The sequence below is a fragment of the Leptonychotes weddellii genome, chromosome 3, assembly GCF_054177405.1.
Source record: "Leptonychotes weddellii isolate Sample4059 chromosome 3, ASM5417740v2, whole genome shotgun sequence".
Lineage (NCBI taxonomy): Eukaryota > Metazoa > Chordata > Mammalia > Carnivora > Phocidae > Leptonychotes > Leptonychotes weddellii.
In genome coordinates this window covers 5,965,283-5,991,345 of record NC_138371.1, presented here as the reverse complement: position 1 = coordinate 5,991,345, position 26,063 = coordinate 5,965,283, and the positions used below count along the sequence as shown (strand labels likewise).

General features: G+C 52.1%; 1 protein-coding gene across 1 annotated transcript in view; it reads left to right on the top strand.

Annotated features, from left to right (window-relative positions):
* The window catches only part of SAG (S-antigen visual arrestin), a 39,751-nt gene extending 20,587 nt beyond the window's left edge, over positions 1 to 19,164 (top strand). The window contains exons 6-17 of the mRNA XM_081813373.1: positions 141 to 334; positions 1,899 to 1,958; positions 3,572 to 3,648; positions 4,607 to 4,742; positions 5,709 to 5,793; positions 7,819 to 7,891; positions 9,868 to 10,005; positions 13,100 to 13,177; positions 14,156 to 14,179; positions 15,752 to 15,807; positions 18,499 to 18,508; positions 18,935 to 19,164. Of these exons, the coding sequence (XP_081669499.1) occupies positions 141 to 334; positions 1,899 to 1,958; positions 3,572 to 3,648; positions 4,607 to 4,742; positions 5,709 to 5,793; positions 7,819 to 7,891; positions 9,868 to 10,005; positions 13,100 to 13,177; positions 14,156 to 14,179; positions 15,752 to 15,807; positions 18,499 to 18,508; positions 18,935 to 19,040 (1,037 nt within the window). The 3' untranslated portion in view covers positions 19,041 to 19,164. The remainder of the gene's footprint in view (positions 1 to 140; positions 335 to 1,898; positions 1,959 to 3,571; positions 3,649 to 4,606; positions 4,743 to 5,708; positions 5,794 to 7,818; positions 7,892 to 9,867; positions 10,006 to 13,099; positions 13,178 to 14,155; positions 14,180 to 15,751; positions 15,808 to 18,498; positions 18,509 to 18,934) is intronic.
* The last annotated feature ends 6,899 nt before the right edge of the window (positions 19,165 to 26,063 follow it).

The window sequence follows — 26,063 nt, the reverse complement described above, 5'->3', positions numbered from 1 at the left end:
AAACCCCGTCCCCTCCAGAGGCTGGTGGGTGAGCGCTGCTGGGGAGGGGCGGGCAGGGTCCACGGTTGCCCGTGCGCACGCGGCCAGGCGGGGGCGCCATGCCGATGGCACAAGCCTGCCCTCCTCTGTCTCCCTTCCAGTGTATGTATCTCTGACTTGCGCCTTCCGCTACGGCCAGGAGGACATCGATGTGATCGGCCTGAGCTTCCGCAGGGACCTGTACTTCTCTCAGGCCCAGGTGTTCCCGCCCGTGGAGGCCACCAGTGCGCCCACGAAACTGCAGGAGAGCCTGATGAAGAAGCTGGGGGACAACACGTACCCCTTCCGGCTCACGGTGGGTGACTCCTCTCCCCCTCCAGGCCCCTGTCCACAGCACCTTGCAGTGGGACCAGGAGTGAAGGAGAGGGGACGGAGCAATGACTTCACATTTGTGGGCCTTCAAATTGCATCCTTGGAGGAAATTCTAGATTGCACGGGCTGTGATTGTCTTTTTTTAAGCCCTTGAAAATAGCCTCTCAGCCTTTGAAGGCACCACTTCAACCTACGGTTTAAATATTTCCCTTCATCCGACCACCTAATTATACGGGCATGTTATTCCTTCACTCACTCAGCTATAAAAAGAAAGAGGTGCCCCCCGGTTGGCCTGGACGAGCTCTCAACACGAAAGAGCTCCCTGCCGGACAGGGGATCGTACTGAAGTCAGCAGTCGTCCCTCGCCTTGACTGCTGGGCCGTGGGTCACTAGATAAAGGGCCCCACATCTCGCCGGGGGAGTCCTGGCTACCCACGGTGCCTCCAAAAGACTCGGGCGTGAACTCGGCCTGGGGGAAGCTGCCCTACCCTCCCTCTTTCCCAGCGTGCTCATGTGTCTTAAGATTATAAATTTCTCCAAAGTTATAACGGGTCAGCCTTAAAAGGGAAGGGAATTCTGACATATGCTGCAACACGAATGAACCCCGAACAACATTAGACTGAGTGACAGAAGCCAGACACACAAGGACACACAAGTGTCTGATGCCAGTGACCTGGGAGACCCCGAGCAGCCAGATTCAGAGACGCGGAGCCTAGAATGGTGTTCGGGGAGTTAGCGTTGACTGGGGACGGAGCTTCAGTGCGGGTGGGTGAAAACCATCTGGGGATGGATGGTGGGGATTATTGCAGGACAACGTGGATGTACTTCATGCCACTGATCGGTATGCTAAAAACCTAAGTCTTACATTGTGTGTATTTCACAACTTTTTTTTTTAATCACTTAAGAAGACAGTTTTGTGGTCCTGCGTGTTCTCATGATCTGGTCCTGGGAGTTTGAAGTGACATCACCTTGGAGAGCTAACCTGCCAAAAACCTTAAAAATGTGATTTTGACCTACGTTCCCTTTCTAGAGGCATCGCCTGTGGACTTAATTGGGATAAAACTGTGCCGAGGTGGATGAAGAAGGTTTATGGCAGCATATGGTTTCTCGTGGCAAAAAAGAGCAAAGTACCATTGAATGAAGGGCCAGCCAACAAAGGGGGCTGGCTAAATTAAATGTGGGGTTAACGAAGCCCGAAGAATGGCGGAACTCGGTGTAGAAAAACAGGCATAATGCATTCTGAGGAGGGTTTGGGCGGGGATGGGAGCAGAGCAGACCACAGGACACGTGCATCATTGGGTCTCATTCCTGTAGCACACACACGTGGACGTCCATATTAGTGTGTGAGGGAGCCCACGGGACACTCGGAAGTTCGTATTCCTGATGTTATTCCGGGTATTGGCAATAGGGGTGAACACGGGGTTTTGTGGGGGGGTTTTTGTTGTCATTTTGTGCTCCTCATCCTTCCTTTCTCAGTTTTGTACATCGAGTGCATATCACGTGTGAGAGAACTGCCTCTGAATGAAATGATTTGTTTCTTCTCACAGTTTCCTAATTACTTACCCTGTTCGGTGATGCTGCAGCCAGCTCCGCAAGACGCCGGGAAGGTTAGTTCTGAAAGAAAGGCCATGGATCCATTCATTCCTTCAAATGACTTTTTTTTAAGATTTTCTTTATTTATTTGGCAGAGAGTGAGACAGCAAGAGCGGGAACACAAGCAGGGGGAGTGGGAGAGGGAGAAGCAGGCTTCCCGCCGAGCAGGGAGCCCGATGCGGGGCTCGATCCCAGGACCCTGGGATCGTGACCTGAGCTGAAGGCAGACGCTTAACGACTGAGCCACCCAGGCACCCCCAAATGACTTTTTAAAATAGCCTTTTGTTGTGGACAATTGCAGACATGCACAAAAGCAGAGAGACGTTGTAACGAATCTGTCACTTGTCTTCAGCAGCTGTTAGCCAGGCCAGAGCCTGTGGATGGAACAGTGGTCAGTCCCGCCCCTCGGGGGTTCCCCAGGCGACTGGGGAGAATCAGTCAAAAACGAAATAACCAGTGTCTATGGGGCCCATTCAAGGACGGTTAGGCGCTCTGGAGAACAAGAGGCTAGCGAGAGTCTGGTGGGGTGGTTGTTCAGGATGTTTTAAAAGAAGGCCTCCCCAGGAGGGTAAAGGAGAAGCGCCGCTATCCCAGGGGAGAGGCTTCCAGAGAGCGGGGACACGCTGCCTGGCGTGCGGGGGCAGGAGGAGCAGGGCGAAATGGCGAGAACAGGTCAGGGGTGTGGGGAGGTGCGGGCCCCAAAGACCTTTTTCAGTGAGCGGGGAGCCACTGGTGGGCTCTGAGCAGTAGGTCCCCAAGGGCACCCTGGCCGCTGCCCTGAGAGGGGCGGGTGGGCCAGGCATGAGCTCCCAAGGGGGGAGAGAAGCGCAGGGGCTGAGTGTGCGCCAGGAGGAGCCGCCCAGGCGCCCCCCGTGCTGCTTTATTGTTGAACTAGATCTCAGGATTGTCACGATTCCCCGGCTGTGGAACCAACGGGGCTGTGGCTCATACGCCACCGTCAACACAACCGATCATGTCTTTTAGCCGGTTGCACTTTTTCCGTCGGGGCGGTTGGTGAGCGCGACGTGCAGAGATGAGCAGGCTGGGGAGGGGCCCCGCGGGGCAGATGCGGTTGTTCTGCCCACACAACGTACTGCTATTGAGTCAGTTTCAAAATCAGAAGACTTTGCCCCCAATTCCATTTCCGGCTTCTTTGCCAAAGTTGGAAGAGCCACCGGTGCCGGGACCCGCCCCCGTTCCAGCCGCGCCACGTCTGGGTTCGGCCGACCAGCCCTCCAGGGTTGGTGGCCGGTGTGGGCAGTCGTGGACCCCCCGCCAGCCCCGCGAGCACCTGCATCTAGCCCCTGCTGTGGGCGCTGTGACCTCAGTGCCAGGCATGCGGAGTCACAGCTGGAGGGACAGCTAAATGGCGGGGAGGGCTGGACACCATACGTGATCTCCCTGGGAGCTTGGGCCCACAGCGCGCTCCCCGTCCTGACCTCATCCTTTCCTTACGTGCTTTCCGCACGCGGCAAATCCAGCCTTCGTGGGGTAGCCCTCGAAAGGACGTGGCAAAGACAAAAAGACCCAGTGCCACCTAACATCCCGGTGGGACGTGTGACCCCATCCCAGCTGCCGGGAAGGGAGGTGCTGACTGAACCCTTGTCTCTTCTCTTGCCCCCTGCAGTGCTGCGGGGTCGACTTTGAGGTCAAAGCATTTGCCAGAGACAGCGCAGAGGAAAAAGCGGACAAAGTGCCCAGGAAGTAAGAGTGTAGCTGCAGGACGAGGGGCGGCGCCTGGGGTGGGGGGCAAGGAGCTGGGGTGGGAAGCCGCCCCTCACTTGAGCTCCCCCCATAGGACTGCACGGCCAGGGAGATGGGGCCTGCCCGGCCCAGGCAGTCAGGACGTCCACACACGGGGCAGGGTCGGTGGCTCGTCCTTTGGGGGGATAAAAGGAAAATGGTGGAGGAGCTAACAACCTCAAGGTTCACATAAGCCTCTAGCAGCCCCTGGATTCCCTCTCTCTTTAGTTTTCTTCTTCTCAGTAATTCCTGTATTGTGATAAAATATACACCGCATAGAGTCCTACCGTTTTAACCATTTCTGAGTGTGCACTTCGGAGACATTAAGTCCATCCACTGTGTCGTGGGACCCTAGTTACAGCACTGTGCGCTCTCTGCGCCCCAGACTGTCTACACCCAGAACATGTCATCACCCCAAACAGAGGCTCTCTGCCCTTCAGGCAGTGACCCCCGCCCTCCCGCACCCCCCCGGGCCCTGGTGCTCACTTTTCTTCTTGTACCTGAACATGGTTTTCTATCGTGCCCTCAACGCTCTTTCCTCACACCTAACACACGCACTCGTGGAGGTCTGCTGTAACGAATAGCAATTGCAGTAAGTCACGTTTGCTGAGTGTGTGGAAGAACGTCATACGAGGCACACTCAGCCCCTGCCCACCCCGGGCTGTGCCCTGAGAGCCGAGGGTGACAGTGACCTCGAGCCCACACCACCCAGCTGGGGAAACCTCAGAGGAGGGACCAGAACACAGGTCCTTGGGGCCCTCCCGCACCCCAACATGGAGTTCCTCCCTCCTCTGTTTCACCTGTCACCCCTTGGGAGTATTCTTGAAGCATCACAGCATGAGGACGGGGAGAGAGGCCTGGACACCTTCCAAGGAGGCCCAGCCATAAGCCCAGAACTCTCTGCTCTTGTCACCCGCAGGAGCTCCGTGCGTTTACTGATCCGGAAAGTACAACACGCGCCAACGAAGATGGGTCCCCAGCCCCGAGCTGACACCGCCTGGCAGTTCTTCATGTCTGACAAGCCCTTGCACCTGGCTGTCTCCCTCAACAAAGAGGTGAGCCTTGGACAGGCGCTGTGTCCCGCATGGGAGCGGGCCCTGGGGCCCACTCCGCTGCGGGTGTGCTGCAAGTCATCTTGTGTCTAGGCGTAGTTAAAGCACCAATGTTTTGTGAACAATTGGCTTTTTCTCATAATTTGGAGCTAGTAAAGGTGACCCTCAGGATAGGGTCACACTGGCCACATCCACCGCATTGCCAGTCCTAGACCAACTAGGGAGAAGGGTGGTGGTTTCCGTGTGCCCCTGACCAGGCCGTTTTTGCCCCCCTGGCCCCATGGGTCTCATTTACTAGCTCCAATGGGTGTGATTTTGCAAATTGTTTACTTCCCTGGAAAATGTAAGTTTCCATGTAATGGTGAAGGGGTGGCCAAGTCACATGTGAATGGCATCTCTTAGGGATGTTGTGGTGAAGGAGGGTGAAGAACCACCAGCTGAGGCTGTCTCGGGTCCCTCTGGTCACCGAGAGTCATGCAAACGTGTTAGCAAAGGCTCAGCATACTGTGTTTATATGCATGCCTGTGTGTGCACACGTGTGCAAGGGTGTGCCCCCCCCCCCCGGGCCTGGATCACGTGGGGATCACTGCTGAGGAGAACCCTGCCCCTGGGCTCTCCACTGATTCCCCTTCACTGCCCTCATTCTGCCCCAAATGGCCTTCCGATTCCACCGGGGACCCCCCTTGGCCAGCGCTGCCATGACCCTCAGGACTGGGCGTTCCAGGTGTGAGCAGCTTTGCTCCACTCCACCCTGGTCACACTGTCCTCAGGGCACCACAGACGAGGCAGACCGCATTCGGGACCCTGGCTAACGGAACCCTGTTGCTATCCCTTTATCTTCCTTGAAAGTGTGGGAATTCAGCCACTTTGATTCTGGTTAAAGGACGGAGATAAACCTAGAAAGCCATGAGATTAAAGATACCACCATGCTCTGTTCCTCTTTTCTGACTTCCTTGCTAACTTTTTCAGATCTATTTCCATGGGGAGCCCATTTTGGTGACCATTACCGTGACCAATAACACAGAGAAGACAGTGAAGAAGATTAAAGCATTAGGTAGGAACTTCTTCTCAAAACGGGAAGGCAGAGTCTTCTAGAATTTCTCCATCTGGTCATATTTCCCCAGGGTCTCTTCTCTGGGCAGATAAGGCCCTCCTGGGTCTTTGGAACTGCCTGTTTATCTCTGTTGTCATGGACAGCAGGAACTTACAGGAGGAAAGACCCTCAAGAATCGCCTCATGCCACCTTGTGTCCAGCTTAGGGCTGTCTTTTGTCCTGAAACAACATCCCTGACAGGCAATCCTCCAACATTCCATGCCGTGCCTTCCTGGAGGAGCCCCTTGCCAGATCCCGGGGAGAAGCCACGGGAGGAGTTTTCTTTCTTGGATCAGAATTAAGTTTTCTGGACAGAGGTAGCATAGCATAGTGGGAAAAGCACTGGATTGAGGACAGTGGGCCTAATTTGTGGGCTTGCGCCTTGTGCGTCCTCTATGAAGATCTGGCACTGGTTCCTGGTCTACCTTCCTGGGTTTTGTGAGGCTCCAAGGATTGGAGCCTGGAAGTGCTTTTGTAAATGGTAAAGCCCTATCGTGTCTGCTGTTGAGTTACCACAATGTGATGACCAAGCCAGCCTGCCTGCTATTCTACCCCTTTCTTCAGCTCGGAGGGTGTCGAAGTACAGGGGATGGTCAGATAGCGTGGTCTTCGAGGAGCCACATAAAAAAGACACGACAGAATGACCGGGGAGGGTGACCTCTAAGTTCACCACTAACTCAAACAACACTCAATGACTAAGACAAAGTCAGACTCATAGTGTGTTATGGTGACCAACAGTCCTGGCTTGACCAGGATTTTCTTTTTCTTCTTCTTTTTCTTTTTAAGTTTTATTTCTTTAAGTAATCTCTGCCCCTGACATGGGGCTTGAACTCATGACCCCAAGATCAAGAGTTGCATCCTCTTCCGCCTGAGCCAGCTGGGTGCCTCTTGACCAGGATTTTCAGTGCTAAAATGGGCTACTTCCAGGCAGATCAGGATGGCTGGTCACTTATGTTACACACCACTTTCCTCTTCCCTTGTGTGTGTGCATCATAGATAAGATTCAGGAGTTTTGATGCAGGCACACTAAAGAATTACTATACGTTTTCCTGATGCTGATGTGCATGCTTATGGCTTTGTCTTATGTTGGTGTAGTTCATCTGCATTTGCTCTTCGTAGGACCTGGTATTATTTAGCATGTTGTGTGTAGTGTGCAATACAGTAGTCCACAAAGTAGCAGGATTGAGAAAGTATCATTTGATACTTTGATTTTAAATTATTTCTCAAAGTTTTATGAGTTCTCACATCAAGGCCATTCATTTTTGAAAGAAGCTGTTGAGCTTCCTGAAGCAAGATGTTAGTAGCTTTCTATAGGCTGGGCACTGTGCTGAGTGCTTCACACAAATTGTTTCTCTTACTTCTCAAATTTGATCTGAACAGAGATTAAAAAAATTTTTTTTTTGATCATCACAACAACCGTGGAAGTTAGATGCAGTTGTCACCCCCATTTTGCTGATGGGGAAATTGAGGCATAGAGGAGTTAAATGACTCACCCCACGGCTGACAGCTAAGCCGGGGTTTGAGCCCAAGGAGTCTGGCTCCAGAGCCCACCTTCCTACCCACATGCACGAGTCAGGAGTATGATGCTGGGAGAAGGTTTCTAGCTTGGACAACTGGAAGGAGGTGCTCATTAAATAAGAGAGTGTTGGAAGGGGCGGCAGGTTTGGAGAAAGCACAAATAGTGAGTTCCGGCACACTTGGAAGGATACCCAAGGGTAGGTATGGCGTGGGTTCAGCGGGTAGGGGTCTCCTGGGAGGTGCAGTTTTAGGGAGGCTGGCTCATGGGGGCAAGCTTCCACAGAGCAGGTTATTGGTGAACAGGAGTGGCCTGAGGACAGAACTCAGAAACCCCAGCCTTAAAGCCAAGCCTGAGAAGGACCCTCCATCAGCATTAGAGAGGGAAGACCCGCTGCATCCCTGGCAGGCGCCATGCACATGGGTGGGGGACTCCACGTCGAATCACCCACCCCTGTCCTCCCTTTGCAGTAGAACAAGTGGCCAACGTGGTTCTCTACTCGAGTGACTATTACACCAAGCCGGTGGCCCAGGAGGAAACACAGTGAGTAGCTGCTTGGGTTTCTATTTCCTGGGTGGCTCAGGCTTCCTTGTCAAGTTCCCCTTTTGTTCGTCCTGAAGAGGGAAGTAGGATGCTTCCCTTCCTTCCCCTTTTCTCACTTTAAGGGCTGCAAGGAAAGTTAGCATCTCAGTTCTGTTCTCCTTCCTAAGAGTTCCCGGAGATCTCACTCACAAGGAATGATGGAAAGGAGAGAAATAAAGATTGAAATGTCACAGTGGGAACAGCTGAAACTTTCTGTTGCTCCTTGGAATAAGTCCAGAGGAATCTGATACGATTTCTGCCCCCGGTGCAGACAAGCCAATGATCTGTCTGCCCAGGCGAGGGTTCTTTGTCTTTTGATCTTCAGCTCAATTTGAAAATGTGGTACCAATGACAGCCAGATACCAGTGGTCTGTCAGTTCTGAGCCCGGCGCCATGGAGCGTTTCTCTCCCTTCATTAGAACTGAAAGCAGAGGCGTACCCTGTGATGGGGGAGCCAGAGACCTGTCCGGTCCTGCTCCATGCTCTTCATTCACACACGGGTTACTGGGGTGATGCCTCCCCCAGAGAGGGTCGCTCGGGCAGGTCTTTTCCTCTTTGCCTCTCTGATGTGTCTCAGCACCATTGTATGCAAAAAATATTACCAGAGCTACAGGAAGGGGGCCGGTGAGGAAACACAAACTGATTGAGCAAGAGAACATGACGTAAACTTTAACAGACAATTTTGGAATAAACTATTACTCAAAGCAGATCTCGCCCCATGTTTAAATATAGGTCCAGAGGGGAGGGAGGCAGGAAAGAGCCGTAGCTCATCGGCTGCTCCCTTCGTGCTGCTGGTGGGGGGGTCTGTTCTCCCCTGCAGGTGCATCCTCACACGTCCTCGGGTCCCGGGGCTTCCCTGGCTCATCTTTTGGCATATGCTCAATGATGAAAGGAGAAAATGGTCCCTGGCTGAGTTTTCCCCTCAGATAGCCCATTATCTGGACTTCTTTTCAGCAATTCAGTGCATTTTGGACCAAATGATTCCCAGGACACTGGCGACCGTTGTAGGATCCCCCCAAGGGTGGGAGGCGGGGAGCCTGAAAGCTGAGCTAGATCGTGCTCACAGGTCTCAGGCCAGAAGCCACTCAGAAGGCTGCAGAGCCTTAGTCATTATCCCTGGACCCCGGGGCTCCCAGGACCCTGGGGCTGACTCCTGGGCAGTGTTTTTAGGGCCACTCCGTGCACCAGGAGTGTTGACACAGGCAGCCGGCTGGCTGAGCCCTGCAGCGGCGTGGACACCTCTGGATGCAGATGTGGTGGAGCATGCCGGTGAACAGCAGAGCTGCCTCTGCAGGCTCCACGAGCCAGGGATGCTCCAGGCCTGGAGAAACCCTCACTGCTGTGCCCCCAGCCCAATCCCTGACCTGTAGACCCACTGTTTGGCATGGGTTCCCTGTGTCTGTCAGAGGCTGAGACACCCACCACCTGACCCGGTGACAGGGAAGAACCGGGAGAGACAGAGCACGCGTGCCTTGAACCAAACCAGTCCGGTCTGCACCAGTCCAGAGGGCCCTACCACACCCTCAACAGCCCGATCCTCCTGATAGCGACAGCTCTCGGTGACAGGCGACTTCCAGCTGAGGCTTCTTGCTGGCACTGGCCAGATGGCCTGCAGCCCATGGTGTGGTCACGAAGTCTCAGGAGGAGACTGCTGTGGGCCCTGACCCTTGTGTTAGTCTCATTTAGCCCCACAGAATACTCTAGAAATTCAGTGACTCACAGGAGGTTGAGGCACTTGCTGCCAGCCTGTTTTGAGATGTCACCAATATTTCTTGTAAGGCGAGTGCACAGATAACCTGAACTATCTTCCCCGTAAGTCACAGGGACCTTGGATCTTGGAAAATCCTTGATGGCAGATAGGGTCTCGTGGGACCGATGGTGGCTTTATGGCCCTAAGAATAGTTAGCCAAATATCCCCTCTGCGTTTCTTCCTACAGAGAAAAAGTGCCACCAAACAGCACTCTGACCACGACGCTCACGCTGGTGCCCTTGTTGGCCAACAACCGTGAAAGACGGGGCATCGCCCTGGATGGGAAGATCAAGCACGAGGACACGAACCTTGCCTCCAGCACCATGTGAGTCCTTGTAGCTCAGGAGATGAGCCGCCAAGACTCAGGGCAGAGGTGGTACTGGTCTGCCCTGCTTCTTGTCTCACCCCCTGGGCTCATGGGCTCACGTGGAGCCTGATGGCTGTCACTCCAGGCGCAGAGTGCTGACTCGGTGGCCCGAGCGGGGCCCACACTCCCTCCCCTGGTGTGACATGGTGGTTAGAGCAGTGGGCTCTGGAGGCAGCCTCCTGCCAAGCCCCAGCTCCACTGCTTAGAGTCTGGGCTACCCTGGGCAAATGACTCAGGCTGCCTAAGAACCTTAGTTTTCTCATCTGTACAGTGGGGGTGCTGTCTTTTCTTGTGGAGAGGCTTGTAAGGATTACGGGAGACAGTCCGTGTAAAATGTGGTGCTGGGTACACAGTGAGTGCTCCAGAAATGGCAGCCGTTACCTTCTAAAAATATCATTAGCTAGTGTAGTGCCCTAAGCACAGAAACTGAGTAATGCCGGGGCGCCCAGCTGGCCCAGTTGGTAGGTTGTGTGACTCTTGATCTCGGGGTCACGAGTTTGAGCCCCCCATGGGGCGTGGAGCCTACTTAAAAAATAAAAATAAAAATAAATAAACTGAGTAATGCAGGTGGCCTCATGCATGGTGGAATGGCCATTTATTCATTTCCACCAGGGAAGGTAAAGAACAGGAGGTCCTGATAGCTACAGATGTTAATTAAATTTCAATGAAGCTAAGCACTGCTCTGCTGACCCCAACTCAAAGAACCATTGGCTGGCTGAATTTCGCCAGCGGATCTAGCACAAACTGGAGGGAGCCTTCCAGGTCAACTATCCACTGCCATGTCCAGCCATCCTTCAAGGCTTCCATTCCCAGAGCATGTTGGTTGGCGAGCCCTGAGTGGGGGAGATCTCGAGGCCCACTCCCTGCCATCCCCCGTGTGATGCACTGGGGCTCCCTCCGTGGCCCCAGTAGGCCACCTGCAAGGGGATGCCATCGGGAAGAGGCTCTCCTGCTTGATCTCCATGACCCCCTAGCTCAGCAGCCCATGGGCTCCGAGACAAGAGTGGGGTTAGCAAACATTTGGCAGGAAGCGGGATCATGGGAGTCAAAGGATTTTATGAGGAGAAGGGTCCAAGTTGGAATGTTCGATTCTAAGGCTCTCTGGTGAAGGTCTGGGAGAGTGACTGGCAGGCATGCTGACACGAGATCAGTTTATTCCAGGGTGTGGCCATCACGACACCAACAGTGGCATGCCACGTTTATAGAAATGCTGTATGGTTTGTCGACTATTTCACAACCATGTAAGTCTTCCACACTTTTGTGAGGAAGGCGAATTTATACTCATTTTATGAATGAGGAAATTGAAGTTCAGCCAGAAGGAGAGGCTTGACTAAGGTCACCTGGTCAATTAATGGCCGAGCAAAGGCCACTCCTAACCCCGAGTCCCTCACTCACCCCCAGCTTCAGGGCTGCCTTCCAGGGCCCTGGAAAGTGACAACCACAGCAGAACCTGGATTAGCCAATCTCTGTGTGTGTGTGTGTGTGTGTGTGTGTGTGTGTGTGTGTGCGCGAGAGAGAGAGAGAGAGAGAGAGAGAGAGCAAGTGGGGGCGTGCAGAGAGACTCTCCCATTCAAGAAAGATGGCGGAGGGGAGGCTTGCTGGGTATTATCAGGCATGAGCTGAAGCACTCATTCATTCTCAACATTCTCTCCCCCAGCTGTTTCACTCCATTCAGTACAAGTCAGACAGTCAGTCCTAGCAACAGGGGGGTGGCGGGGTCTCAGGCTTGCACCCCTTTTTGTCCCCTTTGGTATCAGCCTCTCTCAACTGTGTGACCACATTCCATGATTCCAGATAAAGGCATTTGCCCTCCACAAGCAGCTCCAGGCACCAAGGAGCTGATGGAGTATTTGAAGGGCAACATGGCCCTGGGAGCAATGTCCAAGGTGCCTCCCATGAAAGGGATCCCTGGGCTGGGGTCTTTGGGCCTAGAACCTACCCTGTACTCTCAGACCCTTCTCAGACCCTTCTCAGACCTCTCAACACAATCGTGCCCTGCTTTCTGCCTCAAGCCTTCAGCTTTCTTGGCCATGTTGTCTATTGTCATTCACATTGTTGTAGCTAGCCTGTCGTGATATTTTTCAGACCTTAACTCCTGTGACTGGGCATCCTGAAATACTCAATGTCCCTGCAATGGACGGCATATGAGATAACAATGTGTTATAATGCCCAGCAGGGTGCCTGTCAGACAGTAGGAGCTCAGCACCTGTTAGTAGAACTTGGAATGGAGCTCCTATCGGGGAAAGTTAGACGGCGCTCTCTTTGGGGGCATGGGCAATGGCCTCACGCACTGTGTTCATTCACCTCAACACGATGCTGGGAGCTGGGGGCCAGAGCACAAAGGAGGGAGACCCATGCTGATGGCAGATGGCCAGGAAGGCTTCACAAAGGAGGGTCAACTTCAACTTGAGGTCTTAGCAGAGAAGGAGGGCATTCCAGGCTGGTGTGTGGTAAGGCTGGTGCATGGGAGACACTGGGGCATAGCGGGGCGTGAGGTGGCAAAGGCAGGGAAAGGCCAGCTCACAGATTGACTGCCAGGCCATGCTGAGGCTTGACCCTGGGAGAGCCCTCTGGCTGCAGAGTGGCTGAGAGCTCAGGGAAGGGGCTGGGCCTGTGGGAGGTAAGTCACTGAGATAATAGAGGCAGGAAAAGCCTATGGAGGACTCAGTGGTTGGCCAGGGATGGCAGGTGGGGCAGAGGGAGGAGCCAAGGAGGATGAGGAGGGGGGTGTTTCTGGCTGATAAGCAGGTGGATGAACAACACTGGAGACAGAGTAGGTAGAACCAGGAAACACACTCTGCCCTTTGAACTTCCGGGGTGGGGACGGGGGGGTGGCGGGTGGGAAGAAATGCCAAGCTACAATGCAGGAAAGGAATCCCCTCCCTTGACTATGGAAAGTTCTAGGACTTTGACAGCTTGGTTGAATTCACCAGTTCCTTAAGAAGATGCTCCCATTATAATAGGCTTGTCTGGAGGTGAGGGGTTTGTTCATCCAGTCTTTGCTTTCTGCTGTTCCTCTGTAATTTTCCGCTTTTCCTTTCTGTTTGAGCAGAATAAAGGAGGGCATAGACCGGACTGTCTTGGGCATCCTGGTGTCTTACCAAATCAAAGTGAAGCTCACGGTGTCAGGGTGAGTGTCCAAGAGCCAATGCTGTGGGCTCTGTCTTGGCCTCTCCCCATCTGAATTCTTCCTTTCCTGAATGATTGGGAGCCAGCAAGGAAGAAAGATCTACAAATTCTATGGATGACCAAGTAGAGTTTTGGAGAGATTCTATTTGTCTTGTCATGACCAAGTAGAGTTTTGGAGAGATTCTATTTGTCTTGTCATCGTCGATTCTGTTTGATCTGACATCACGTGGGAAAAATTAGAAGGAGCAAACTACGAAATACATTAGTGCTACTTGGTGGAAGTGTGCGCGCTTATGCTCACATGGTGGAGGTTGATACGCCAAAAAGAAAAATCCGTTCAGTGCTACATCACACTTCAGGAAAGAAGGGCAGCTGCCAAACGAATTCTCGGTAGATCTCCATTTTTGCATCTTAGGAGGGAAAGAACTTGAATTCTCACTTTCCTTTCAAATCCCATTGCCAAAGGTTCTGGCCTTTTACCTTGACGAGCCATCAAGGGCAAGTCCAAGCATATATTCTGTGATTCTAAGTCGATAATGAGTTCCCCCAGTTTCGGCTGGGACAACAAAGTAGAGCATGGGTTGATTTTACAAACTGTGTTACCCCCGTGTTTGTAGTTGTAGTGTTTTTCAAAGTGCGTAGCATTACCTTTGATTTTCTCCGAGAGGATCTAAAACGGTAGAGTTTCTTTTAGTAGTCAAGATAAGTGAATAGCAGTGTATTCCACAAAGACCTCTGTGGTCTATTCTTGAACATCAGGGCTTGGACCTAAGTGATTCCTCTTTTTAGCTAATCCACTTGAGAAAGAGATGACGTCACAAGTAGAGAGGAAGAGTCGAGTTGAATGTTACGGGATTGCAAAGATCCCGTAAGTTGTGAGTGTGGAGCGTGCCTGGGACATGTCCACCTCTGAATAATGGGAAATAAGGTTGTGGTATCACTGGGACACTCACCAGCCCTGTTTGCTTTTGTTTCCTAGCTTTCTGGGAGAGCTCACCTCCAGGTAAGCCTGGTCACCTTCCTTCCCTGCTTGATTCTCGGGATATCATGGGGAACCAATCTGGGGTTCAAGATAGTAACGGTGAAATCTGGTTTGCTGGCAGTTCTGCTCAGAGGTGTTATGAAGTGAGACCCACTGCCTACCAGAGGCATCGTACGAATGTTGCCTAATCGGTGTGAGGTTGGGGATGTTTCCTCGAGACCACAGCTGAGCCTCCCCTGGGCAAGGACACACACACACACACACACACACGCACACGCACACGCACACAAACGCACGCTCAGAAAATTGGCATGCTCCTTTGTGTCTTTGTGTCTGTGTGTATGTAACATGAAGTTTACCATCTGAACCATTTTAAAATGTACAACGCAGTGGCATCAAGGATGTTTAAAATATTGTGCAATGGTCAGCGCTCTCTGGCTCCTTCGTATTTTTACCACCACAAAAGGAAACCATAGCCATACCTATTAAGTGGTCTCTGACATTCCCCCCTTTTCCTCGCCCCTGGCCACCACTGATCTTTCTATCTCCATGGATTTCCCTCTTCTGGCTATTTCATAAAAGGAATCAGGCAGTATCTGTCCTTGGGTGACTGCTTCTTTCACTGAGCATCATGTTTCTGAGGTTCATCCGTGTTGTAGCAGATGTCAATACTTCATTTCTTTTTATGGCTGAATAATAGTCCATGGTGTGGACAGACCACATTTGGGTCCTCCATCCAGCAGCTGGTGCACATTTGGGTTGTTTCCACCGTCTGGCCGTTGTGAACAGTAACAGCTACCTTTTTCAAACCATGCCCAAAGTGGCAGGCCTGAAGCCACGTCCGAGGCAGGCGCTGACCTCGCAGACTCTTTCATCCTGGCTCTTACTGTCTCCATCCCTCACGTGGAACCCAGACCCCATCTGCACTGGGGTCTGACCGGAGTCGCCTTGTACACAGATGTGCTCTGACCAAAGCCGTAACGTCGGGGTAGGAGGCGGTGGGTCCTGGGTGAAGCAAGGAGAGACCCTTGCTCTTTCACTCCTTCCTTTCCATTCTTCCTTGGTCCAGATTTGCCTTCTGTTCTCCATCCTGACCCCTTTCCTTCCTTCTTTTTGTATAAATTCCAAGCCACCCCGAAGCCCTTCAGTTTCTGGAATTTGGCGTGGCGGGCGCTGCTCATTTCTCTTCTGCTCTCTAACAAGCGACTATGTGACTCTTGACATAGAATAAACACATAAAAGGTCATGTACACTTTGGCAAGTTGTTGTTTTTTTTTTTTTTCCAAAACTATCCTTTCTGCGGGATTTCACTTCTCTACCCACCATAGCACATCACTGGAACTAATAACCAGAAGGAAGGGGAATGAACTTACAAAGCCTAGCTGTCTCTGCCATGCCTAAGTGAAGTTTCTGGACCGCATTCTGGGGAATACATTTAAAATTCCTCCTTGACCACTTCCTGATTTCTGGTTTGTTTTGTTTTGAATCTCACTGAATCCTCTTCCAGCTTGGAATCTCTTCAGCCACCACTCTGTTCTGTGTGTTTTACAATCCTGTGTGTCTTCTCATCCATCTGTATTCTCTTTTTTCCAGTGAAGTGGCCACTGAGGTGCCTTTCCGCCTCATGCACCCCCAGCCCGAGGACCCAGGTCAGTCACGCGACGTCTTGGCTTTCTCCAGTCATTTACTACTTGCAGATTTCTTATTTATTCATTGCTGGTCGTTCCTGACCATGGCCCCAGGGGGCATTGCCAGGTGATTGCTTGTCATCCTCACGGTGCCCTGGGGCCAGCCCACAGAGGAGTGTTCATCTCCTCAGCCATGAGCCACAAGCCACGAGCCATGAGCCACAAGCCACGAGCCACGAGCCACGGCTTGTCCACCTTCAGTTAGCATGAGGACAATAGAGCATCCCTGCCCTTGGACACGGACTCTCCTGTTGGGTTTTATCAGGGATGATTTACAAGCCGAAGCTCTGGTGGGAATAGAACTGGATTGAGATTTAAAGAAAGTTTAGGTGCAAAATACATTTGAGAGGCTGAGGCTTTTGCATTTCATTTGGAAACATTAACAGGCATTCACAAGATGAGTATTTTGGGCGGTGGCAATTGTGATGAGGGTACAGAAAATACTAGAAAAAGGGGTCAGGCCAGGTTCCTGACGCCTTGGCTCCTTTGAATTGCAAACCCATTGGCTCTCGTATGGATGTCTGCAGTAAATGGAGTCATGGTTGTATAACTCTGTGAATATAGTAAGAACCACTGGACTGTGCCTGTCACTAGGAAAATTGTATGGTATATGAATTAGAGCTCGATATGGCTTTTAAATATGTATCTTTAAAGATTGTTATTTACTTACTTGAGAGAGAGAGAGGAGGAACGGAAGGAGAGGGACAAGCAGACTCCTCATGAGTGTGGAGCCCCATGCGGGGCTCGATCTCACGACCCCGAGACCAGGACCCGAGCTGAAAAAAAGTGGTATAAACAAACAAGATTTATTTTTCTTATATTTTATAGCTTTTTGTATCTTGATCATGAAATGACCTTTAAACACTAGGATGAGCCCCCATATTCATTTTGGGTTTGTCTCAAAAATATTTTGTCTCCAAGTATTTTTCCAAATATTCTGGATTTAAATAGTCAATGTACTTTGGGGAAAAAGTAGTCTGGCCACATTTTTCTTATTCGTACCTGCTGGTATCATTCAGATACTATTTTTTAACTCTGAGATGCATTCTGGTCCCTTTCAAGGACATTTAAAAGAATATTTTAAAACTATGACCTGAGACGATGCCATCGTTTATGGCAGATTGTTCTCTGGAGCCGTGAACAGACTTTTTGCCTTAAGTTGGGGGAAGTGGGGCTCTTCCTTTTCTGGGTATGACATTCTCATGTTCCAGTCATTCTGGCCCTTCCATTGAACATACCACAAGGTCAAGACTAAACGGTGATCTTTTGTCCTGTGAGATTTCAGGGAGAAAGGACAGATCACCCCGGGGCCTCTAAATTCTGACTTCCCGAGATTTGAGTCACAGGACTTTCATGCACAGGACTGCTCACACCTTACCTGCCTGGTTCCCGGCTCTGAGTCTGGACAGGTAGACTAAGCAGAAACAGCGCTAAGTTGTAGCTAAGAAGCTCTGCCAGAGCCTGGGGCCAAGTAATTTATACCTAATAGACACTACAGAAATGCTACCAAGTTTTTATTATCCCCTGTCAAGAGCATCCACCATGGAATGCAGGTGTTGATTTGATTCTCTTTCAGGCTGACGGTCCCAGGTAGTGTAATTAGGCTAGCATGTGGGAGCCCAGGATGGTTCCTGCCCCGGGGACCTCTCCGTTGGTCTGTGGTTAGCAGCCCACACGGACACTTCCCTCCTAGTGCCCGAGAGACAAGAGCTGTGGGTCTCCATCACTGTGGTGCTCCCGAAAAACCCTCTGGAACTGTTTGCTCGGCTCTTGCTGGCTCACCCCTGAGGGTTACGGGACTTTACTAGGTGGACAGAAAACTGAAGGAACGAACGAACAACAAAGAACCACTCAAATGAATAGCAGTTAATCAGGGGCTGCAAAACATATCTGAAAATATAACCCAACAACAACAAAATGATCAACATGTTAACAGAGAAACCAACCCCTGGGGGGCCTGGGAGTGGTTCCCCGGCTTGAGTGCACCCCCCAGCCACGGAAGGTGCTGGTTAGATGTCCATCCCGGGACTCGCCCCTTGCGAGCTGGGCCTGAACGTGTGAGATGGGCCCGGAGCGGGGGTCATAACTGCACCTGGGACTCGGCTCTAGATAGAATCCAAAGGACACAAAGGGAGAAACACTTTGAAAAGAGAAAGCATCCCAGAGGTGAAGGTATGGTTTGTTCTGGTTGAGGAGGTAAGGGCGAGGTGTTCTGTAAAGGAGACCAGGGTTCAGATGGGCAGAGAGAAAGGCTCTGGCAGCTGGAAAAGGCAAAGAGGGAGGGAGTGCACACAGTTGTTATGAAATGCGTGTACCTAGGTTTCTTTTCCTTCCAACTGTAAAGTCCCCAAAATAAGGAAGAAATTTTCCAAGTGCAGCTATCCACGGAATTTATGCTGATAGGGGCGCCTGGGTGGCTCGGTCGGTTAAGTCTCTGACTCTTGATTTCAGCTCGGGTCATGATCTCAGGGTCGTGAGATAGGGCCCCATGTTGGGCTCTGTGCTGGGCATGGAGTCGGCTTGAGATTCTCTCTCTCCCTCTGCCCCTCCCCCTGCTCACGTGTGTGTTCTCTCCCTCTGTCTCTCAAAAGAAAAAAAAAAAGAATTTATGCTGATAATTCTCTCTCTCTCTCCTTTATTCCATGCTTACAGCAAAGGAAAGGTGAGCCACTGCCCTGAGCTTCCCTGTGTTCTGTGACTTCCTCCTCAGGCACAAACCCCCTTTGGGATCTTTTTGTACACACCACATGCTCTGAACACCTCCTCAGCCTCTGGTTTTCCTTCTGCTCCCTGGTACTATGGATTTGCACACACACCGCTCACACATGCGCACACACGCACCCTCGGGTATCCTGGGCATGTGTGTCTGCTCTGTGGGTTCCTTCAGTTTCTCTTCTTTGTGTTTGTTAAAGAGACTTTACATGAAAAGCTGTGAGGAGAACGGCTTGGTCCCAGGCTTCATCCTGTAGGAAAATCTTGATCGGTTCCCCCGTTGCAAAGGGAAGACCAAGGGTCTTACTTCGCTTGAGATTTCACTGCGAGCTTCCAAGAGCGTGCCATGATCAAAATGTTCTTTGTTCTGTTTTAGTTTTCAGAATGAAAATTTGGTTTTCGAGGAGTTTGCTCGCCAAAATCTGAAAGACTCAGGAGACCCCGAGGAAGGGAAGAAAGACCAGGAGGCCGGGGATGAGTGAGAAGACCGCTGGGAAACGGGGTAGTTCACAGCGCGATGAGCCACGCTCCAGAGTTAGCCCTTTAGTTATGCTAAATGCCGAAGTGTGAGTCTTCTTCACAGAAATAAAGTTTGTTCTGCTGCGATCTGATTTGAGCTGATTGGGGCTGGCTTGTTGAGGGGGCTGAGTGATGTCACTGACACAGAAGCTGCCGCCCGCAGCGTCCTGTGTCTCAGGTTGGGGAGGGCAGCACCTAGAACGGGAGCCAGACCTGCTCAGCACTGGCTCATGGAGGTGGGAAGATGGCCCAGGTTTGGGGAGCTCACTGCTGGAGCCTGGTGTGCCCAGGGCTTTCTCCAGGGGTCCTGGGGTAAACTGCTTCCCCGGAAACATATGGGGGCCGGGGGGGAGGCAGTGTTTCTAATGACCTGGCCACTCCTAGCTCCACGGTCCCCCAGGAGCCTCCTGAGATAAACAGGGCAAAGGACAAATGTGGCCAAAACACTCTTCATCACTGATTTAACTTTTGGTCCGAGTCCCTGTTTGAGCTCTGGGTTGTTAGTTAAGTTTCTCCTGAAAGCAAGCAATGAAATCAGATTTGGCTAGTTTAAGGGGAAACGGAGTGCACTGGGAGGACCTTGGAGGGGCTCAGAGAACGGAATTAAAGGAAGAATCTGAGTAGCCGCGGCTGAGGTGGGCAGGGATCAGAAGCTCCTGGGGCTGCCCAGGGGCTCAGGGGCCCGCCCTCTGGGCAGCCATCCTCCCGGAATGGTGGCCCCGCACCAGATGCCCTGTCTCCGGGTCTCTGTTTCCAGTGTGCGGGTCCTGAGCAGGAGAATCGGGCTGGCCCAGCTTTGGTCAGGTAGATCAATGCCCTGTGGCCAGTGATTGCAGCACTAGGAACGGTCTGTCCTGGGAGAGGGGGCTTCTCGGTTAGAGTATCTTCACTGAGGTTGGGTGTGTATGTGGCGGGGGGGGAGGCTGCTCCGTGTCAGGGAGGAAGGTGGAGTTGAAGGGGCAATGGGATGACGGAGGTGGCACCAGGGCCCTGTCCTTCAGAGTCCCCTTCCTGGCCCGTGCTACTCACCAGTCTTGGGAGCTGGTACCAAGGGCCACAGAGGCGCTTGGGGGAAGTGTAGGCTCTGGACCATGCTTCAGGGGAGTAGGAACAAAGGGGTTTGCAGGGTTCTGCACAGGTGAAGCCCTTCACAGAAGGTAGGGTGATTGGGAGGGGACATGGGGGGGGTGTAGACACTTGGGATCAGGTCTCCGGGACCATGAGCAGTGGCAGAGGGCAGGACAGCAGCTCAGGCTCCATGCACACGAAGGTGCCCTCCTCTGGGGTTGTTCAGCAGGATTCTAGGCTGGCTTGTGTCCTGGGGACTGGGATTTAGGCTTGAGGCTCCACTTGGGAACCGTGGATGGGATCCCACACACACAAAGCAAGGTGTGGACTCATGTGGGGTTTGAGGCATTCTGATATTGACAGGGATGAGGATTCATTTTGGGAGAAGGACTAATAATAATAATACAGGCAGAAGACTGAGCCTTTGGCCTGTGGGTTTGCAGGGTCAGACACAATTTCTCCTTCGTGTTTTCTCCCATTCCAAGGGAACAGCACCACTCCAACCCACGCCCCCTCTTAGGACACTCAGGAAGGATCAGGGCGGCAGGCTCCTCTGGGGATCGGAGCCCTTCCTCTGTTTCTGCCCAAGCCAAAGGGCAGCTTTGGTTGGCTCCCGCCAGAGATCCTGGGCAAGCGGGGCACCTGGGAGTCCGCCCGGCAGTGCCTGGTGAGAGGACCAGCCCATTGGTTCCTGCATTGCTTGACCCCAGGACATCCTAAGTCAGGGTGGATGTTAATGGGCTTGGCCTTTGGAACTGTGTGGGTTAGAGCTGGAGGAAAGGAGCTGGAAGGTCAATCCGGCACACCAGAGGTCCGAACAGTCCTTGCCCTCCAGGTTATTTTGGGACCAGAACGCCAACTCACAGACTTCCAGGCGCTGGCTAGAATATAGCCTGCAGCTGGTCACCCTGGGGAGGGGGTGGGGGTGGGGGTGGGAGCAGGGAGCGAGCCGACGAATGGGATGCGGAGCCTTGCTTGGGCTGGGCCTTCGCTCGCTCGGGAGTCTACTGGCATGTTGTCAGGAGGCTGGATGTTCGTGTGCAGGTCGGATGTGTGGCCCAGGGGTTCCCGGGTAGGTGCACTGGAAGAAACAGGGCACAAAGGAATTGAGAGTGCTACATGCAGAGAGTGGTGGCTGGGAACCTAGGACAAAGTTCTGCAACCAGCAACCGGAGGGCTGGAGAGGAGGAATCCCTCCTACTTACCAAGCACCTGCCTTGTGCTAAAGGCGCTTTACCTCTTACATCTTATCACGAGAGCCACGCTTGTAAGTGGGGCCTGTCACAGTCATCTGTTAGTTGGGGAAAGTACAGTTGGGAGACCTTATGCACCTTACCCAAGGTCACACAGCTGGTGAGAGTCAGAGTCGAGACCTGAACTCTGGTTTTCCTGAGTCTGTATCATCAGCCCTTTGCTCACCTTCTGATGCTGAGACTTTGGGGGCTCGGAGGCAGAGGTTAGCACTTCTGACTCAGCAATGGCTGCCCTAAGTTCTTTTTTTAAATCGAAATGTTATGGAGATAATTGTAGATGCACATGCAGTTGTAAGAAACAATACAAAGAGATCCTGTATTTTCCCCAAGGTAACATCTTGCAAAACGAATGCATGCTATCACAAAGGACATGGACCCTGGTATGGTCCACCCATCTGCTTCCGATTTCCCCAGTTTTACTTGTATTTGTGTGTGTGTGTGTATTTAGTGAGCTACAATTTTATCACGTGTGTCGCTCATTAACCTCCGTTTAGAGAGTCTGTTTTCCTCTCCCTCTAACACTTCCCATTGCTCCCCTCCCCTTTTGAGGCCACTGCCTTCATGGTGGATCTCACTAATCCTTGGGGGGATGCGGTGGGTGCGGACCCCAGTTGGCATGTTTGGAAATGTAATGGGGGTGGTTTTTTGGTTGTCACAATGCCTGGGGCCAGAGAAAAGATATGTCACATGCAGTGAAGAAATGTCCGGCTCCAGATGTTGATCATAACCCGGGTTCGGGGTAAAATAAGATTATTCCCATATTTTGAAGCACATCATGCATTCTAACGGGAAGTGGTTTTTTTTTTTTTTCTTTTTTTTTTGACAGGAGGTGCATGCACTTTTGCATTGACAAGTCGAGAAGGATTAGGTTGAATGTGAAGTGTGTTATTACTGCCACCTTGATATGCCCTTAAGGTGGGGTAAACTCAGGGAGGCGCACATTGTTGGAGATGATTCACAGCGTGACTCATTCCATAGAGAGGCACCGGAGGGAATGTGCTCTTCCAGGCAAGCCACTTCGGGGGAGATCTCCAAGGGAACAGTGCTCAGCAGTCACACGAGCACAGAAAGGCTTCTCCGCTCATCAGAGGAAATATGCCAGAGTTGGGTTTCTCTGATTTAGGAACATAATACGATTCTTAATGAGCCTAATGCTCTTTTAAAAAATACGCTTTTTATTTTCAAGTAGTTTGAGATTTACAGAAGAGTTGCCCAGTTAGGATGTGAACTCCTCCACACCCAGTTTCCCTTGCTACAAATGTCTCACATTAGGATGGCACATCTACCACGCTTAAGGAATCCATAGTGACACGTTATTATTAAACTAAAGCCTTCTTTATTCAGATTTCCTTAGTTTTTACCGAATGTCCTTTTTATGTTCCAGGATCCCACATGACATTTAGTTGTCCTGTCTCCTTAGGCTCCCCTTGGCTGGGACAATTTATAGGACTTTTTCATGATTGCAATATACTCCTATCCAGCCACATCGGCTGCCTCTCAGGTTCACGTCTCTGGCTTTTTGCCTCTCAAATGATGGATTCTAGAGCCCAGACATCCCCTGAGCTTCTGTCGGGTGTAGGCGACAGCTCACCCAAGCACCTCTAATTCAGTTTGTTCAAAACCAAGTTATTCTCATCTCCTCTAGGTCTAATTGTGGTCACTGGGGCGGCATCCCTCTTGAAAGCTGTGTCCCCGGGAGGCATCCCGATTTGTCCTGCTCCTTCATCTCCTGACTAGGAGCAGCTGGTGGTCCCATTTCTTTCCACCTCTGCTGAATCTCCTGCCTGTCACCTCTTCTCTCCACCGCCAGGACTACTGCCTTGGTTCTACCCCAAATCAAGCGTTGCCTAGATTGGTGAATTGCCTTCTAATGCCCTGTTTCTAGTCTTTTTTCCTCTGGATCATTCTCTGTCCAGATACATTGGTTCCTCTGCTTTAAACACCCTTCAGTGGCCTCTGTGCCCGAGGATGCAGTCCTTACCCCTGAGAACAGCACAAGGGGTGCTCTGGGTCCAGCTGCAGCTGTGCACCCTCCCGGCTCCTCCTCCCCTCGCCCTTGGCTCAGCAGCAAACTTGCCTGGGAGTCTCTTGCCTTGTTGTGTTTTCCTGGAAAATTCCCTCCATCCCCTCACCTTTCTACTCAAATCTGCAAACCCTGCTGGGGTCATCCCTCCTCTGGAGAGCCCCCCGACACCCTTGACAGAATTAACTCTTAGTTCCCCTCCGTTTTGTACTTACGTATCACACTATTTGTAATTAATTGATACAAAACCCACATTAGTCGGCTCTGCCTGTCATTACAAAGGACCACAGACCGGGGGGCTTCAGCAGAAATTTTTCTCACAGATCTGGAGGCCAGAAGTCTGAAATCAGTTTGGCAGAGTCGGTTTCTTCTGAGGCCTCTCTCCTTGACTTGTAGGTGGAATCTCTGTGTCTCTTCACTTGGTCTTCCCACTGAGCCTGTCTGTGTCCACATTTCTACTTCTTGTAAGGACATCAGTCATACGGGATTACAGCCCATCCTAATGGCCTTATTTAACTTGATTACTTTTTTTTTTTAAAGATTTTATTTATTTGACAGAGAGAGACACAGCGAGAGAGGGAACACAAGCCGGGGGAGTGGGAGAGGGAGAAGCAGGCCTCCCGCGTGGAGCAGGGAGCCCGATGCGGGGCTCGATCCCAGGACCCCGGGATCATGACCCGAGTCAAAGGCAGACGCCTAACGACTGAGCCACCCAGGCGCCCCATAACTTGATTACTTCTTTAAAGGCCCCATCGCCAAACACAGTCACATTCCGATGTCAGGAATAACATCTGAAGGTTAGTTAGGACTTCAACATGTGAATGTTGGGGCGGGTGGGAGCCCAGTTCAGCCCATAACAGGCCCTTCTCTCCTCTTGCTTCCTACAAGCTCCTTCAGGCCCAGCTTCCTGGGAAGGCTAGCCTAGAAGCATCAAGAACTTTGGAGTCACATGGCCCAGGTCCAAACCCTGTCTCTTTTCCACTCCTTGGGAGAGGTAGCATTCTGAACCTCAGGTTGCAGTCTTCATCTCCAGAGCGGGCCCAGTGACCTTGCTCTGTGGGGCTTGTGTGAGGATTAGAATCACCGGTTAGGTGTCTGCTGTGTGTGTCCCGCGGTCTGCACACCGAGAACCAGCATCACTATCTTCGAGTATTGCAGAACTTACTGTGATGAGGGAAACGTTCTGTATTTGTGCTGTCCCGTGTGGTAGCTGCTAAGCCACGCACGGCTATTGTGTATCTGAAATGTGGCTAGTGCGACTGAGGAACTGAACATTTAATTTTAATTAATTGAAATTGAAACTGAAGTAGCCACATGTGGCTAGTGGCTAGAGCATTGGGCGATGCACCAGGGGCTCTGGGCCTGTCCCAGAGTGTTCCTGCCTTAGGCCCTGAGATGCCCTGTCCTGGCTGTGAGTCCATTTCCCTGGCCATGTCCCCATGCTAGATGGGTTCACTTGTTTTGCCTTTGGAAAGTGTCACCCCAAGTAGTGGGGGCCAGAGCATGCTGACCGGCAGGCAGGCCGGGGCCCACCCAGTCTCTAGCAGGAGCCCTCTGAAAGGGCAAGGGGACAGTCACGTAGCCCCCTAAGGATTTGCCCCTCTCACCTGTATGGCAGCAAAAACAAGTGCGCTCTCTGTGCCCTCCAGTGAAGGGCTCACCTACCTGGCTATCATCTGGCAGTCCCGGCTAGCACGCTGGGCCTCATCCCAGTCACCTGTGCCTCCTGCCTCCTGCCTCCACCTACACATCACTTGGCTCCCGAGTCCACTTCTCTATCTCTGCGGCCCCTCCCAATGACCCAGGGCAGCCACCTGCCCTGATTACTTCAAAGCCTGGATCACAGGCCCCAGCTTTGTGGCCCAGCCCTGCCCGGGGTTAAAATCCCTCAAGGGCTTCCTGTTACACTCGGGACCAGCCCTTTATCAGGTTTCCAAAGCCCTATCTGACCTGCCCGCCCCCAGGCTCATCTCTTCTTGTTATTTTCTTCCCTTTAGGCTATGACTTCCGTTTTCTTCCTGGACACTTGTTCTTTCTTGCCTCCAGGACTTCGACCAGTCTGGTCCTTCGTCCTGGAACACAATTCCCCAGTCAGGGTTAACTCCTACTAGCCCTTTTCTTCTCTCAAGCATCATTTCTCCAGGAACCCTTCCCAGATGGAATCGTGTATCCCTGTTCTGGCATCCCAGAGGCCAGTCCTTTCTTTTTTCTTTCATGCATTCAGGCATCCATCCAGTCCCAACTGTTTACTAAATGACAGACGCTGCTTTAGACGCTGGCGACACAATGCAGGGCAAGACAGGACGGTCCCGCGCCTCCTGGAGATCACTTACGTTCTTGAACGGGAAGACTGAAGATTAAAAAAAAAGTGAACACGGAGACAAAAAAAAAAAAAACAACACACAAATTGTGTCCTAGACAGAAAGCAGACGCTAAGACCAGGGGCCAGGGGACATGGGGGGGCGGTTAGAGGCAGAGGGGCCCGAGATTGGCTCCATCTGCGGCTGTGCGGGCGGCCGGCAGGGGGCGCGGCGAGGCGGCGTGGGGCCCCGCCCAGGCCCCAGGCCCGCCCCCGCCCCAACAGGCCCCGCCCCCGGCCCCGCCCCCCGGCCCCGCCCCCGCCCGCTGTGCGCGCGCTGGCC